At 52.1% G+C, this 17,743-nt stretch overlaps 1 protein-coding gene across 4 annotated transcripts in view; it reads right to left on the bottom strand.

Moving 5' to 3' along the window:
- Positions 1 to 1,244: 1,244 nt before the first annotated feature.
- ZFYVE27 (zinc finger, FYVE domain containing 27) overlaps positions 1,245 to 17,743 on the bottom strand; it is a 22,673-nt gene continuing 6,174 nt past the window's right edge. For all 4 annotated transcript variants that reach the window (XM_010833082.1, XM_010833081.1, XM_010833083.1 and 1 more), the window contains exons 3-12: positions 17,578 to 17,648; positions 15,646 to 15,832; positions 12,772 to 12,867; positions 11,641 to 11,753; positions 10,829 to 10,968; positions 10,176 to 10,247; positions 8,690 to 8,834; positions 4,244 to 4,290; positions 3,871 to 3,952; positions 1,245 to 2,821 (exon numbers count right to left, since the gene is read on the bottom strand). In XM_010833082.1, coding sequence (XP_010831384.1) covers positions 2,757 to 2,821; positions 3,871 to 3,952; positions 4,244 to 4,290; positions 8,690 to 8,834; positions 10,176 to 10,247; positions 10,829 to 10,968; positions 11,641 to 11,753; positions 12,772 to 12,867; positions 15,646 to 15,832; positions 17,578 to 17,648 — 1,018 coding nt within the window. In that variant the 3' untranslated portion in view covers positions 1,245 to 2,756. The remainder of the gene's footprint in view (positions 2,822 to 3,870; positions 3,953 to 4,243; positions 4,291 to 8,689; positions 8,835 to 10,175; positions 10,248 to 10,828; positions 10,969 to 11,640; positions 11,754 to 12,771; positions 12,868 to 15,645; positions 15,833 to 17,577; positions 17,649 to 17,743) is intronic.

Below are 17,743 nucleotides of genomic sequence, written 5' to 3'. Positions count from 1 at the left end.
ATGTAGAATAGGCCAAGTGTGGAGCTGGCCCATCACAGCACCTGCCTTTACTGCCGCTGGGATGCTCCCTGGCTAGTGCACACTGCTCCGGCTCTGAGCAAAGCCCTCTGGCTTCATCCTCCAATGTGGTGGGAACCGCATGCTCATGCGGATGCAGTGTGGCTCCCGCAGTGAGGGGCTAGACTGGATTAACTCCAAGTATCCCTCCAAGTGACCAACCGGGCCACATGCCCTCCACGAGAAGAACTTCCTTCCTGGGCCTGTGCTACCACTCTGTGCTCTTTTGCTCAAAGACCCTATTTTCCACTCCTCCAGCATTTCCTCTGGACTACCAAGCTGCTGAAGCCACTTTGGTACTAAGTACTGTGAACATGCTCTTCTGTAAAAACTGCCAGAGCAAGGTTCTGGCTGCTTCCCTGCCTCCTGGGGCTCCTTGGGAGCTGCTGGGGCTCTGCCATACCAGGGGGAGGGCCCAGACCGAGGCCTCAGTGCAAGGACTCCCCAGGCATCGCCATCCAAGGTGCACGTGCATGGGGTGGTGAGGATGTGGCTGCAACCTGACCTCGACCCCAAGGCAGAGTCCCTCTGCCCCCTCCTTTACTGCCTCAGGCCTATGGTCTGAAGACACCACTCTGCAAGATTCCACGCCAAACCTTTTGCAGCCACCACTTAACTTCCCTGGGCCTCAATTTCTTCCCCTGTAAAATGGGAAGAAAAACAGAACCTACCTCATAGGGCCATCTTAAGGATTAAATGAAATAATGTGTATGAAGTGCCTCTCGTGGTGCCTGGTGCCCAGCAAACAAACACCCCCCTACCAACCCCCTACCCCTAGAGCACTGCTCCCACTTCCCATCTCACAGCCAATCCTCTTTCTGGCTGGTTCTCAGCCTCCCCCAGAGCTGATCCTTTCCTGCTTTCTCAGAGGGATTAGCTAAAATCTTTCCATTCTAAAGCCTGTGTGGCTTAGCATTTACTGAGTCCTGGTCCTAACCCCAAGCCCTGGCCCTCACAATGTGGTCACAAGACGGCACCTCAAGTCAATCCAACAGGCATCTCGCTGAGCACCTCCTGTGCAAGGCACAGCTTTCCTCCAACCCCAGCTCACACACGACCTCAGCCTCCGTGGCCCCTCCGCCCCGTCCTGAAGACACAGCCCAGGCCTGCAAACCTGGCCAGCACTGGGGGGCACCTGGCTCTCTAGCCTCAGGGAGAGAGGGCAGGCAAGGACCAGAACAAAAACATAGGAAGCTTGAGGCCTTTTTATTGACAATTCTCCATATACAAAGACATCCTTGTAGTTCCTCTCCAGTGTAAATAAAGCATGAGCACTTAACTCATATCTCAACAGGACCAAGGAGCTTGAGGAAGGGGGTCTACCAAGGCCTGCCTGGCTCCCCAGGGATTTGCCCCTCTGGGCATGGGGCAGGCCCCTGGCTCCTAGACTGGCTGGCCGGGAAAGAAAGCTGGCCTAGGATGAGCCCTGACTCCCAGCCTGCCTCCTCACATCCCAGCTGAGAGTATAGAAACGTCTCCACCTCCCAGGCTCTGAGTCCCAGGCAGCCCATGAGTCCAGGGGAGAACCCTAGGGCAGGAGAGGGCCCCCATCTTCCTGATCCCATTCCCTGTGCCCCATGTTCCCGGGAATCATGCAATAAATAAATAAATACTTCAAAAAGGCAAGGAAGCTCCTGGGGAAGGAAGGGGTGCCTGAGCCCGCTCACGGCTTAGGGAGAGACACTGAGCCCTTAAGAGTCCAGGGTGAAGACAAAACTGTTGCAGACGGGATGGGCACTCCAGGTGGCCTTATCCCATAACTGAGGCTGCCCTACTACAGATCAGCCCTGGAATCTGAGACCAGCCTAGCGAGACCCCACACTTCCCAGGCCCCCAGAGGTCAAGGGCTTCAGGACCTCTGCTGAGCTTACCTGGCCTCACACTCACTCCATGGGACGAGGGGCCAGTGAGGGAAGCGGTAGCTCTAGGCCAGAGGAGGGTGGCCAAGGCTCTGAAAATGGGGAGCAGGAATGACTGAGTGCCCAGCATCTTCCCGGCAGAGCTGAAAACACTAGGATAACATGTGGGCTGAGACTGTAAGCCAGGGTCTCTGCGAGGTGGGGCTGAGGCCTCTGAGCTGCTGCGGCTCCCCGTGTTTTGCTCTGCTTAACACTGAAGGGTTCTGCCAGGCCCTCCTCTGAGAGAATCTGGGAACTCTGACCTTGCTTCTAGAAGTACTTTTGGTCTTGACAGCCCTGGCCATGCCCTCTGGCGGGGAAACAAAGAGCTCCTGAGGCCTGCAGGAATACTCCAACAGCAGAACTGGGACATGGTGCACGCCCTTCTGCAGGCTCTGGGCAGGCAAGGGCCTGGCCTAGCACCCAGCGGGGCAAGAAGCGCTTTTCCCAACCTCTGACCTCCAGCCTCAGAGAACTCCAGGCATGCAGGGATGCCAGAAGACCAGTCCAGATCAGGCCTGGCTCACTGCTGCCCTCTAACTTCTATTTCCCACCCAGCCCTGAGTTCCCTAACACCCAGAACAGAGCAGGGCAAACATGCCAGTCCTGGTGGAGGAGCAACCACTACTGGCCATCCGCAGGAGTGAAGGACTGCTCCAGAACCCAGATGCAGACAGCGGGGGCAGGGAGGCAAGGCCTACCTAGCATTCAGACCACATATGCCCAAGGCTAAGGGTGGGGAGAGCGGGGTCTACTGCTGGCCCCGGGGACAGGTGGCCTCTTGGACCCTGGCCCCTCTTCTCACTTGCTCAAGGTCTGGTTACACGAGGCACACACAAACACAGTCTCTCTCTGGGCTTCAGGGGCTGAAAAGGAGGAAGAACTTGGTGAGATGCTTCCTCATGCCCTCTGGCTCATTGCCCCTCCAACTGGAACCACCTCCCCATCCCACTTCACCCCACCCCAAGCCCCACACAGACCACCCTCCCCCCGCCTACAAGCTCACTGTCCCAGCTCACGCACTCGCCCTCAGAAACTTCTCTTTCCACGGGACCCGGGGGTTCCGAGAGTGACCATGCCAACAGCAAGCCTCTCCCAGATATTCTATGCGTTAGACATTATTTTGGTACCAAAAGAATAACTTTTAAAATGCTTTTTAAAATAAAATACCAGGATAAAATTTTCCAAAATGTTTTAACAGTGGTTATTATCTCTGGGTGGTAAGATTACAAGATTATTTTTCTCTTCCTTCTTCTTCTGTATAGTAATTTCCAAATCTTCTAGAATAAGCATATGTTACTAGCATGACCAGAAGAATGAAAAAATAAACACATTCAATTTAACATTGTAACATATTACAAAGCAGTCTGTAATACATGCTCCCTTTTTTTTAAGCACATGCATATGAATTTATCCCATGTGTGATGGCATTAATGACCCAGACGGGTCCACACCTAACAATTCTTTCTGAAATAGATTAGGAATGTCTTCCTTTCTTTGGTTTTTTCTTTTGTTTACAATGAGTATGTATGGCTTTTATAGAAGGAAAAGAAATTAGTCTCTTTCTCATTGCCTTGGTAATGTTTTTAATAAAATAAAAAGCATGAGACTGAGGACTGTGGTCTCCCTGGGGAAGGCAGGCGTGGAGCTGGGGAGCCGGGTGAGGCTGCTCACGTTCTATCTTCTAACTGCAGTGAAGTGGTCACTGGTATTCACTACTGGACTTCATAATTCAGATACATTATATACATATGCTCTTGTCCATGCAGCAAATATTTCCATTTTTCCTTCCTTAATGGGAGATGGAGGAAACCCCGAGTTCCCTGGACCTCTCACTGACCCTGGCTCCTTCCCACATGCAGCACCCCTCTTAGAAGAGGGAGGCGGACCCCGACCCCCAGCCTGCACCACTCACCTGTGGCCCCCATGGAGGACCTGGGCACCTTGAAGGAGCAGCACCGAGAGCAGAAGATGTTTCCACAGTTACTGCAGTTCCGCTGCGGATGAGAGCCAAGGTCAGTCTCCGATCCCCACCCCCAGACACTGGGGACAACTCTACGAGTAGGGCAGTGCCTGAGCAGGGCAGGACTAAGACCAGAAGGGACATCCCACAGGAAGGCTGGTGAAGGCGTGGACACAAGGCAGGGGAAACCTGCTCCTTCGAGTAACCGTCCAACCAGACCCCAGGCCTAACGTGGCCCAACGAGTCAGACTTCATCTGTGACACGGCACTACTCCCCTACAACTCATCCCGAGTCCCCAGCAAAAGCACCCTCGAGGAGACTTACCCTCTTCTTCAGCACTGAGAAGGTGGCTGAGCAGCCCGTACAGCTCCCTGAGAAACAGAGGCAGCAGCTCAGCTCTGACCCAGTCCAAACGTCTCAACTCTCACCTGCTCCTGGGTCTTCTTCATGGGGACACTACGGGCACCAACCCAGCCCAGCTCCTTGGCTGGCAGCAAAGAGCAAAGTCCACAGCCAGAGGAGAGGTTCAAACCACGCAGGAAAAACCAATGTCCCAGACTACACACAGCTGCCGCCCCTGCTCCCACCCGGGGTTTAGAGACCTCCACCCCCACCTGCAGGTCCAGCCCAAATAGAAGAGCATCCAGCAGAACCTCCCCCTGAAATGACACCAAGGTGGGAGGGACCTGACAACAGGCATCGCTCCGATGATCTCAGATGAAACCCGCCTGACACGATCCCTTCCAAAGTATCTTCTTACAAACACTCTGCCCACAGCTAGAGGGAGAAACACCTCCTGAACACCAGACTCCTGCTTCCTGTCATCTGAAGATTCTAGGACAGAAGTTCAGAACCAAGTGCCAACCAAGACTTGCAGGGCAAGAGGTAAAGTTCAGAACCAGGTGCCAACCAAGAAGACTCACAGGGCAAGAGGTGCAGGCACGTGTGTGGTGGGCAGGCCGGGGTGGATACCACCAGGGGAAGAGATCCTGCCTAAGCGACCAGATACAACAGGACCACAAGGTTTCCGATCAGGTTTTAAGCAGAAGAAGCAACAACAACTTAGAAAACAGCTGGGAGGAGGCAACGGGGGTGCAAGAAGAGATGAAGATGGGGAAGAAAGGACTGCCCTTTCTTTTCCCCTTTCCTGGCCATATCGCACAGTATGCAGGATCCTAGCTCCCTGTTTAGGAACTGAACCCGTGCGCCGCAGTGGAAGTGTGGAGGCCTAACCACTGGACCGCCAGGGAACTCCCCCGATCATGCCTTCAGATACTACATCAGGGCAAAGGGACTTAACAGAAGCTGTGCTCGCTGCCCACCCATGCTTGCAGGAAAATTAAAGAAGGGAAAGGTGGGCTGCGACAATGACACAGTCTGATGAAGGGCATACACGCAGCCGAAAGAAAAAACCCAAAAGGATGGAGGGGAGGAAAGGCCACGCTGGGCCATTATGACTTCCAACAAGCTCCTGAAGCAGAAACTGATGAGAACAAGCTCCTGATGAGAACAAGGAAGTCCCAAGGGCGCCGCCAGAAATACTGACCACAATTCAGCACAGAAATCTCCATGCAGATGGGGGTCACTGAGCCAGGGGAGAAAAGGCTGGGGTCCAGATGAGGCAGGAGGGTGTTCACAACAGGGGACCAGAGAGCCCAGCCAAAGGCTGTGGGAGGGAAGGGAGCTGGGCTGGGTCCTGGAAAAACCCAGAAGGAGACAAGACTACTGAAGGACATTTCTACAACTTGGGGCCTGCAGGCCTCCGATGATCCGATCAAAGCAATTACTAGGTTCAGGGCACATGGCCAGGCCTCCAGGACCACCTGTCTGGCCAGGCACAGAGCACCAGGCCTCATCCTCACACAAAGGCCCAAAGAGATTCGGGCTGTCCAGCCAGAGTCCCCCATAGCTCTCACTAAATGGGGACACACTGCCTGCACTGGAGGACAGGGACCCAGCTCGAGCAGGGAGAAAGCTGACACCAGTGGGTGTAAGGCAGATGCTGTTGCTGTCAGTCAGCTCACGACCCAGGCAGAGCAAAGGACACAGAAGAGCTCAGCACACCGCCAGCGGGTGGCGCCACCCCAGCAAACAGGCTGCTCTGGGACTCTGCTCCCAACACTAAAAATCAGGGCAAGGCAGCCCGCCTCTGCCTCCCCTCAGCAAGCAGCGTGGGCTGGGAGGAAAGAGTTGGGTCACAGACTGGCACTCTGGCCCCTCTCAACTGTAAGGAGTACCAGGGCCAAGCACCCCAAGGCAGTCACGTGGGCTAACAAAACAGCCACGCACCACGCAGGGCTGGGGCCAGGGCCAGTCTGCATGCTGACACCGGCTCAGGCAGGCATGTGGAGAGCACCCCTATTCCTTGCCAAGACCTACCAATTCTTCCTGCCTGTTTTTAGCAGAGGTCCTGATTCATCATGTGAGATGCCCCAGGGGCAGAGAGAGCAGAGGAGCCTGAGACCATTGCCAGGGCGACGGGCACAGAGCCTCCAGGACAGAGTGGGCTCTTCCCAGTAGGACTCCCCCACTTGGAGGCCACGGAGAGGCTCATGAGCAGCCTGCCCTCCTCACTCCTCCCGTGGACCCCCCTCCCTCCACTGGCAGCCAAAACAGAACGGCCCCCAGAGCAGCTCACTCACCCAGCCCTTCAGGACACAGACCCCAGAACAGAGCTGCTATACCTGCCCTCACAGCCAAGAGCCCGACGATGCCTCAAGGGAGGGACAGCAAGCAGTCCTAAGAGTGGAGGGCTAAGTGCGGCTTAGGAGAATAATTGTCTTCTGGCTTCGCCATACTCGTGGGAACCTGACAACACTTCACCCATCTCGGTAGGGATTATCTGAACCAAAAGCCAAATACAGAAATGGGATAGGCATAAAACTGGGGCACTTCAGACACCAGGGCAAAGGGAAGATGGTGAGCTAGAAAGAAGTGAGTGAGATCAGATAAGGTGGATCTGAGTTACAGCTCAACCGCGTGCTGGCTGAAGACTGGCCAAGTCACTCTTTTCAACCTCAGGTTCCTCACCTGTAAAATGGGAGCATCTAAGGGGCTTTATTTAAAACTCACAGATATAAAAGTATGGTTTGCCAGAACAAGAGCATTAAGTCTGGTGTAATGTCATCTGGGACTTCTGAAGCCTGGCTGCTTCTAAGGACTAAGTGAGACGGCGTATGTGAAAGTGCACTGGACACAGAGCGATCGGCAGCAGTCAGCAACCATCACAAATGAAAGGAAGGGATCCTGAATGCCTGGAGGCATTCGCAGAGCAGAAAGAAACAGGGTGTCCCAGGATGTCTAACGCTCAGGAGTCAACTGCCCTGGTCGCTGCAGGAGCAGGAAGGCAGGCCCTGGAGCGCCCAGGTCAAATACCTCACGATAAACCCCACGGGCTTCCTCGGAACTCTCTCCCACCAGACCTCATGGCACAGCCAGCCCATCCTCCTCCCTGTCTGCTGACAACAGGCAGAAGCAAGGCTCTGCTTCAGGACCAGGGAGACCCCTGAGTCTCCAGTCGTCCAGGCTCCAGCTATAACTTCATCTGGCTTGGCTCACGCTCTTCTGATCAGAGCCAGGCTTCCAAGCTTGTTAGTCAGCTCAGTGTGTCTGACTCTTTGCAATTTCATGGACCAGAGCCCTCTGGGCTCCTCTGTCCATAGGATTTCCCAGGCAAGAATCTTGGAGTGGGTTGCCACTTCCTTCTCCAGGGGACTCTCCTGATCCAGGGATCAAATCTGGGTCTCCTGCATCGCAGGCAGATTCTTTACCATCTGAGCCATCAGAGAAGTCCCTCCAAGCTTCGAGGACAATCAAGTCCACCTTTCTCCAAGGTCACATTCTTGGATCCACCCCTCAGTCAGTATAATGAGGACTGGCCAATCTACGGACTTGGCTGGGGAGAAGGGAAGCTGGGGCTCTATCATCCCCAGAAGACAGTGTTTCCTTCCATTTGCTTCCAATCAGACTGGAAAGATCCAGACAAGTGCCTAGGCACCTGAGGGAAAGACCAGGGCCTCCCGTGATAAAAGCAGCACTCACTATGAACCAGCCAGCAATGTGCCACCACTTCATAAGCATTATCTCTCTTGAGACCCACAGCAACCCTGTGAGATAAGAACTTGTACTATTCCCTTTTGTCATTGTTTAGTCGTTCAGTCGCGTCTTCAGTCACGTCCGACTCTTTGCGACCCTATGGACTACAGCACACCAGACTTCCCCATCCTTCACCATCTCCCAGAGTTTGCTAACATTCGTGTCCATTGAGTTGGTGATGCCATCCAACCATCTCATTCTCTGCCGCCCCCTTCTTTTGCCTTCAACCTTTTCCAGCATCAGGGTCTTTTCTAATAAGTCAGCTCTTTTCATCAGGTGGTCAAAGTATTGGAGCTTCAGCAACAGTCCCCTTTTACAGAAGGAAAACTGAGGCACAGGGAAGTGAAATAATTTGCTTAAGGTCACCTGGCAGCAATGGGGTTACCTAGACACTCAGACCCCTCACTCAGCCGCACACTCCACCGCCTGCCATGGCTCCACCTGCCTCAGGACCACACTGCCCCGTGGTCCCAGAGGAGCGCTTCCAGAACTGAACTCATCTTCCCACAAGAAGTAATGAGGAGAGACGCCAGAAGGAACCCGTGCTCCCTCCCTCGCAGCCCCGCTGTGCCTGTGCTACCTCCCTAGGGTGCCATGGACACAGCTCTCCTCCTCAGAACGCCGCACCTCTGCCCCATGGCCAGGACACCTCCAACCCGCCCTCCCCCGGCATACCATAGTTGTTGGTCGGGTACCGCTTGCGGAGCCGCTCAGTGAGCCGCGACACCTTGCTGCGCAGCACCTCGTTCTTGCTCAGGAAGCCGTTGTCCTGCAGGACCAGCTCGTCCTCTGCCGGGCACGGGGCCCCCTCGTCATCCTCCTGCGGGAACAGCTCCTTCCAGTCCTGTCCCCTCCTGACAGAGCTCTGGGACCTGCATGCGTGGCGAACCCCACGAGGCGTGGCGAGCTCGGCTCAGCCACCCTTCCTCAACCCCCTCAGCCCCTGCCCACCTCACCAAGGCTCCTACTTACCAGCACCACCAAGTGGGTCTCCTGCCTCCCAAGGTGCGGGGGAGAAGAAAAGAAAACAGAGAGAAGATAGCAAGAAGGAAGGTGCCGGGAGGGGTTCCCCAAGCGAAAGGAAGCACGGGAGTGCTACCACACTGACTCTGAGCACGTACTGAAGGGCGAGGTTAACAGAGACCCCGTTAAGGATCCCAACATCAATCAGCCGGGGAGAAGCTATGTACTCAAGAGTCACAACTTAAGAGTCCACAGTCGTACATTCAGGTTTTGGAGAAATCTCAGCAGTGGAAAATGGAAACGCCCATGCGGATGAGGCTACAGTAACAGCCAGCTGGGTGAAAACCGTAGGCCTGGAGGAAACGTCCAAGACCTCCATTTCCTGCATCCCCCACTTCACAAGAGTCATAAAGAGTGAATTCCTCCTATTTAAAAAAAGCCATAGAGCAAACATGACAATAAATGGCGAATGCCACCAGGACTCCGTGACCAGGGATGACAGGAATCGGTGCGGATTATGTGACTTCTCTGAAGCAGACAGTCTCTCCTCAGCTACACTGACCACTGCAGACTCAGGGCTCCCAGAGCTGCTGAGTTTTTAGAAAAACTGAAAAATTCAGAGTTTTTACTATAGTCTCTCCAATTTTTAAATATCGGCTAAAAAATTAAAGCTTTGCGTGCCAAATAAAACACTTCTGCAAACTACCAGTGTGAACCATTGTCCTAAAACCAGGCAGACTGTTGAACTTTCTCCAACCCAGCACTTGGCCATGCAACTGCTTTCTTCAGCCTCCCATTCTCACCCCTCAAAGGGACATCTGACGGACCTCATCCTTCAGAAGAGACCGGGGCAATGCCCTCCTCCAACTCTGCCTGCCCCACATCAAAGGCGCCAGGCCCACAGTCTCCAGCCAAGGCAGTAAACGGCCCACCTCCCCTAGCAGGGAGCTTCCCAGAGGCCTGCAGAGCCACCCCCGCCCTGGGCACCCAGGACAGACGCCAAGGTCAGCAAGAGGACGGGCAGACGTTCGGTGGCAGCCTTTCAACCAGTGGGTCTGAGCGCAGGGCACATTTCACCTTCTCACTTGGACGTAAGAGAACTCTCAAAGCCCAGACTTGGAATGTGAGAAGCCACACGGCGCCAGGACCACCCAACTTCTGAGCTGGTCAGCTGGGGGTGCCGGGGAAGACCACCCACCTCAATCGCATCCTTAAACTCCTCGTCAGGCTCGGCCTCCTCCGCCTCCTCCACACTGCCCGGCGTGAGGTCCTGGGAAGAGACACCCTTCAACAGTCAGAGCAGTGACAGCCCTGCCCCCGGGGAGAGGCCACCTCCCCAGAGCCAGCATCCAGGTTTCTCAAAACAGCGGTTCACGCCTCAGAGGAAATGGCACAGCTGCCGGCAAGAAGGAAGTCAGGGGAAAGAGAGCAGTCTCCAACCGAGCAGGACAGAGAGAGGCACCAAGGCCACGAAAGGACCAACAGTGGCTGCAGAACATGCTGCTTGAGAGCAGAGCTCTGGAACCATAGGGCGGGGTCTGGCTCCCGACCCCGCCGACTGCGGACAACCACTCTGTGCCTCAGCCTTCTCTTCTACGAGGAGAATAATCTCATTCTCAGAAATATCCTGCACCTCATGGGTCTATAAAGTACTTGAACAGCAGAGTAAACACTCAATAAAGCATAGCATAGCCCTTATTACCACAGTTATTACTATTAAGCACTTCAGAGGAGGCGGGCCTGGGAAGGAAGAGGCCAGCCCAGGAGCTATACAGTATGAACAGGCTGGTAATAGGGAGGCCAGGCAGCCTGCCCACACCAGACTCTGCCCGGGCAGTTAGGGGTGCTCACCTCTGTGGGCGTGGGTGCAGGAGTGCAGTCCACCAGAGCGCCCTTCCCCCCAGCATCTGATGGTGGCGGGCTCTCAAAGGCACTCTCTTCCTGCTTGGGGTTCATCCGCCGCTGCAGAGATGCCCTATATTCAGACACCACTGCCCAGGGTGAGGAGAATGGGGCGGAAGACAGAAACAGGATGGAATGAGTGGTGTTCTGGGGATACCCACCACTGCACCTGGCTGCCTCCTCCAGCACCCACGCTCTGCTGCAGGAAACGGTCACCCTCCTAAGCCTGAACAAGTTACCTAACCTAAGCCTCATAAACAAGACAGATATACCAACACCTACCCCAGGAGATTGTTAAAGAGAGATTAAATGCAGTAAGTGCCCGATAAATCATGGCTTCTATAATTAATTTCCAACCACAGGGAAGAAAACAAGCATAGCAATCACCCAAACATATGTACAGGCCCAGGCATCTGCGACTCAAGGCCTCTCCAGACCACCTCACTGCTTCGGAAACCAGACGGCAGACGGGTACTCTGGGATTACACAGAGACAAGGCAGTGATTCCTGGGGGACTGCACCCTGGAGGTGGGTGGCAACACTGGGAAAACCTCCCTCCCTCGTCTCCCAGAAGCCACCGTATCACGTGGGCAGCGATTCATCTGCCTGGGGAAGGGAAAGGGACCCCTAGTAGCAGCCTCCCCTGGGTCCCACCTCCCTCTCCAAGGCAGGACTCTGGGGTGGTGCTGCCCCCTGGTGGCAGGCACAGCAAACACATGATCAGCCCGGACCCCATCTCTGCCCGGTTCTCCTGGGCTTACCTCGGAAGAACTCCACATTCCCCAGAAAGAGTGTGCTGTTTAAAAGGGCAAGGACCCAGCACAGAGGCAGCAGATACAGCATGCAAACCGTGCCCAGGAGAGCCCCATAGAACCTGGACCGACAGAGAGGAACCACAGGATCAGAAATTCATAAGATCAGAAGCAAACTGGTTTAGGGCATACCCACAGGAGAGTCTGGGCAAGAAGTAGCTCTGGGAACAGTTAATATGCTGACAAGATCTGCTAATCAAACAAGGAGAACATAAAGTGGGGAGAAAGGGTTTACAACCACCAACAGGTCACAAGTGACACCTAGAGGCCGCAGTGGTGGCTGAGGATAGGGCCACCTAAGTGGGTTTAACACACATCACTCCTCAGGATCTAGACTCTGAAGTCTGGAACAAGACAGATTTGGAGCCGGTACCATGGAGAGCACTGAGCACAGTGTCTGGCACCAGGAGAGGCTAAACAAGCACGAGTCACTGTGAGTATCACACACGAATGTGAGTATCACACACGAAGAGCCTCAAAAACATTCATTTCACTTGATCCAATAGTTCCATCCTAGAATTTATTTTAAGGAAAAAAGTTTCAAAAGACTAAAGTTAAACCCATAAAATGTGCACTACAGGGTTAGTAATTAAAAGTAGAAACTGACTAAATACACAACAGGATGTATAATATATAATTTCATAAATTACAGTATAATCACTATCTATATTGGTGTGGTATTACAAGTAATTCCTAAAGCTATGTAGCAATATGGAAAACCAATTATATAGTACAATAAGTGTGAAAAAAAAAAAGGAGTCTCACCTACACCCTGAGCTATAGACACCACGTGCCTATGACAAACTCTAGCAGGAAATCCAAACATGAGATCGGCTGCTATACCAGGGTGGGAGATTACATGGTGAGTTATTTTTCTATTATTAAAATATTTTGAGCATAGTGCGCAAAGAAGGTGTTAAACCAAAGCAGGGCGTTAAAGCCCACAAGCCTACGTGCTGATCTGCACACAAGAGCCTAGAGGGCTCTTTTCCCCTGAGCTAGGGCGACAGGGGGCTCTTAGGCAGCTGTCTTTGCCTGGGGCCCTCAGGGCAGGGGCGGTGGGAACAGAGGGGCACTCACTGTGAGGACACAGCGGGGTTCTCCCAGTGCAGCACGCGGTAGGCGGCTTCGCAGGTGCCGCACAGGCGGCTCAGGAGGGCCTCCAGCTGGATCAAGCTGCAGACACAACACAGGGGCTTGTGCACGCTGTGTACCCTGCCTCACCCGCCTATGTGGCCTAACAGAGCTCCAGGGCAGCAGGGCCCAGGACTTCGCAGGCACAGCTACCTAGGTTCAGCCAGTCCCTTCAAACCCCTTGGAAGGGTCAGGGAATTCGGGGAAACTTCATACATCTCAGGCCCCTTCTTGGAAAACTTGCTGAGGTTCCGGCTTTGGTCTCTTCCTAGCTGTTGGTGTTGGGCCAGTTACTTAACTTTTTCAAGGATGCAGTTTTCCTCTATACCATGAGGAGCAGGGTGCCACCTCCCAGATGCACTGGAGCTGTGAAGACGGATGCCAGGATGCACAGCAATGTGTTTCCACCCAGGGTTTCAGGTAGACTGACCTGAAGAGTGTTTTGAGATGGATCCCCCACCCCATCAAAAGCAAAGAGAGCATGTTTGTGCAATGAGCACCCAGATCTTGGTTTCTGAAGGGCTCCTTGGAGAAATGGCTGATTCTAGAGCAAGGCAGGGAATGTGGAAGATGAATTTGAACATTCTACTATATCACAGGGTTTCCCTCATACCTCAGTTGGTAAAAAATCTGCCTGCAACACAGGAAACCCAGGTTCGATCCCTGGGTCGGGAAGACCCTGTAGAAGGAAATGGCAACCCACTCCAGTATTCTTACCTGGAGAATCCTAGAGACAGAGGAGCCTGGCAGGCTACAGTTTATGGGGTCGCAAGAGTAGGACATTACTTAGCAACTAAACCACCACTGTATCATAAAATATAAAAAGTGAAAGTTGCTCAGTCATATCCGACTCTTATCAACCCCATAGACTATACAGTCCATGGAATTCTCCTGGACAGAATACTGGAATGGGTAGCCTTTCCCTTCTCCAGGGGATCTTCCCAACACAGGAATCGAACCCAGGTTTCCCTCATTGCAGGCAGATTCTTTACCAGCTGAGCCACAAGGGAAGCCCAAGAATACTGGAGTGGGTAGTCTATCCCTTCTCCAACAGATCTTCCCGACCCAGGAATCGAACCAGGGTCTCCTACATTACAGGTGGATTCTTTACCAATTGAGCTATCAGGAAAGCCCAAACTGAGGACAAAATGAGATCAAAATTAATAATCACAGTAATGGATTATAACCCATTGAATAAAATTTTAAAATCCTGCATTCATATAGATAATCAGAAGGAAAAGCTCTTTCTTACAGAATGTCAGGTAATAATGACACTTAGGAGATCACCTGTGCAGCCATCACAGTGATAAACTGATAAAAGCAAGACCCAACATGGGTTTCAATGCAGTGGGTGAGTGTCTGAGGAGGAACAAGTTACCCAAAGAAGTCTCAAAATACCCCACTCAGATTACTAACTCTAGAGGCTAAAATAAATAGTCACTTTACAGTGGAGAAACTTTCACCAAACTAATCAAAGTTAGTATCCCCCATAACAGTGACATCATGTACCTCTTGATATGATACAATGACAACGTCACATTTCTGCCAAAGATGCAAAACCTGAATCCAATCGTGAAGAACCAAACTACCCAAAGAGAAGGCAAGTTCTACAAAATAATAAACTTGTTCTATTTTAAAATGTCAAGGTCATGAGAAACAAAGACTAAGGAACTATTCCAGGTCACAGGAGACTAAAATCTAAATGTCACGTAAGAGTCTGGACTGGAGCCCAGATCAGGAGAAATTTATATAAAAGACCTTATTAGTACAACTGGCAAAATTTGATCATGAACAGTTATTAGATAATGGCACTAATGCTAATGTTATCAATGTTAAATTCCCAAAATCTGATTACAGGACTGTGGAGATAGAAGAGAATGTCCTTGTTCTTAGAAAATATATACTGAAGTGTTTGGGGCAAACAGACAAGATGTCTGTGATTTACTTTCAAATGGTTCAGGAAGAAAAAAATTACGTCTTAGTGTAGGGAGACAGATGAAGCCAATGTGGCAGAACATTAATAAGTGTTCTATTGGGTAAAGGTCGATGAGAGCTCTTTGCACCATTCCTAGAACTCTTCCATAAGTTTAAAATCATTTCAAAGGAAAAAGGTTTTTTGAAAAACTGCAGATATGCAGCACCCCCGCCCCCACAGGTAACTGACTCAGAATTTCTTCAGAGGAGCCCAGCCCTCCACTTGTTTATAATTTTTTTTGAGCTCCACAGATGTCTCTGCTGCCCAGGAAGAGATGAGAACCCCTGCTGTGTGTCACGGGAGCCACTGAAGCTGCTACAGCTGTTGTCTGCCAACAGTCTGAAGGTGCTTCCTCAGGAGCTCCAGCTTTGTCACATTTAGGAAGTTCCTCCTAAATGTGTAAACCACAGTGCAGTGACGATGACTAATATTTAACTGAACACTTGCTGGGTACCAGACGCCCAGTTAGTCTTCACAACCACCTAGGACGTAGGCCTATACTTATCTCATTTAACAGACAACAAACCTGAGTGACCTGCCCAGAGTCACACTGGAGGAGCTGGGATTTGAACCCGGGCAGTGGCTCATGCGTGCATGTGCTCAGTCAAGACCCTAAACTGTGGAATCAGCTAGATCTGGCTTCCCATCCCAGCTTGGTCACTTGCCTTTTTCCTCCTTCATCAATGGAGGTCAACCATAGTAGCCATCTCCCAGAACTCTGACAAAGACCAAAGGAAATAACATCCACGTTTTGCCTTAAACAATGTCCGGTGCCCAGCAAGCACTCAGTGTGGTGGGACTGGTACTGTCACCATCCCTTACCTCCCGGCCCCTTCCATACTCACAAGCTCTTCACCTCAGCTACGGCCTCGGGGCGAGACAGGCGAACTCTCTGCAGGTCCTCCTGCCTCACGCTGTGGTACTTCCTCCTCATCAGCTCAGACTCGGACAGCCGTGCCCGGCAGCCCTCCTGAAGGTAGCCCAGTAGGGCAGGCACTGAAATCATCAGGGCGCCCACTGAGTACCAGGCACCTGTGGGAGCAACAACACTGCAGATAAGCAAACAGCAGTGCCAGGAGCCGCCACCCACCCAGATGTCCACGTGCTCGCTCCCTCACCTCCTCCAGGCCTCTGCCCAAAAGAGCCCGCCCCAGATCACCTGGTATGAAACAGCATCTCCCCACTCACCCCCCAGCCTCTTAACCCAGCTTTAGTTTTCCTCACAGAACTAACCACCACAAGGCAGACTACAGGCATGGCTGTTGGCCTCTCCGTGAAGGTAGGCCCCAAGGGCTAGGACTTTCCCCATCTGGTCACTGCCGTAGCCCCAGACCCTTTCAAAAATATTAAAAACCCCTCTACTAGTACACAGCACACAGCAGGTAGCTCGTGCCCGGGATCTGGCCATGGGGAGCTCCTGATGTCTGACATTCTGACCTTTGGGTCACAGGGGCTGACTGGAAGCCTTCCACTGGCATTTAGGACACCACTGACCACTTTGGATCGAGAAATGATGAGGCAAAAATAAAATCCAAGGAAGGAACTTCTTCCATGTTAACATGGAAGCAAGCTAACAGAGCAGTGGGTACAAAGTAATTAAGTATCTGTCACCTGAACTAATTTTTCTGTGGAAATATATTCAGAAAAATCTAACAGCTTAAGAAGGATATCTGAGTTTCAGTGAGGCAGAAAAGCGTCCTACTAAGACGCTTAAGACACAGAAGATGAGGTCTTATGTGAAATGGGTTTATTCTTCAGCTCACTGAAACCATAGGAAGCAAAGGAGACACTTGAGAAATGGGAATTCAATAGAACAAAGGCATGAAGATAGGACCCAGCTCCTCAGAACATTCCATCCCAGGCCCTTTACTCACTTCCCTTGATGGGCTTGGCTTTTTCTGCAGCCATCTGCCAGTTCTAACCAAAAGGGCTGGGTCACAGCATGCCTTTTCATAAAAGGTCCCCAGGAGACATCACTACCCAGGACCCCTCCAGCTACCTACCTGTCCACACACCGACCTCAAAGGCTGCAGGCTACAAACCCCTCACTGCTGTTGGCTGCCTGGCAGACCCCACCAGGCTCACTTGCTGAGCCAGAGAAAATCAACAGGCAAAAATGCCTCATCAGTTCACCTTCCTAGTACCTTCACCCCAGGTCATGTCCTCAGCTGACCCCGGAAACCAAACTGGGAAAAGGTCAATGCATTTAGTCCAGAGGAAACAATAATAATAGCTATAATGTACTGGCTGCTTATTTTAACTGTGTTAAGTGTTACACATAGATTATCTCGTACTTCACAACTACCCTCTGAGGAAAGCACTTCTATTATCCCCCTTCAGAGAAAATGAAATTTCATCCCTCAGTCATGTCCGACTCTTTGTGACCCCATGGACTATAGCCTGCCAGGCTCCTCCGTTCATGAAATTCACCAGGCAAGAATAATACTGGAATGGGTTGCCATTTCCTTCTCCAGGGACTGAATCCAGGTCTCCTGCATTGCAGGCAGATTCTTTACTATTTGAGCCACAGGGAAACCCCATTCAGAGATGAGGATGATTAGGCCTTAAGAGACAGATTAAAGAACTTCTGATGTCACACCAGTGGCCCAGTCAGGATTCTAGCCCCAGGTGGGTCTCTCAGGAGCCTGTGTCCTGACACTGAGCAGACACGGAGAGAGGTTGATCCCACAGCGGAACAAGCAGCTCCCTCATACAGGGCCAATTCTCAGAATTCCTCTCCACCTTCATTCACAAAAAGCCCTGGAAGCAGTTCTTACCCTCGTTCAAGGTGAGGAACAAGACGTTGAGGCCCAGGCAGGTCAGCAAGGAACACAATGGCGTCTGCCACCTGCAACACAAGGCTGTATATTGTCACCCTGTTTATTTAACTTATGTGCAGAGTACATCATGCAAAATGCCAGGCTGGATGAAGCACAAGCTGGA

This window comes from Bison bison, unplaced genomic scaffold (assembly GCF_000754665.1).
Source record: "Bison bison bison isolate TAMUID 2011002044 unplaced genomic scaffold, Bison_UMD1.0 scf7180017862979, whole genome shotgun sequence".
In the NCBI taxonomy this organism is placed as follows: Eukaryota; Metazoa; Chordata; class Mammalia; order Artiodactyla; family Bovidae; genus Bison; species Bison bison.
This window is presented reverse-complemented; position numbering and strand designations above follow the sequence as displayed.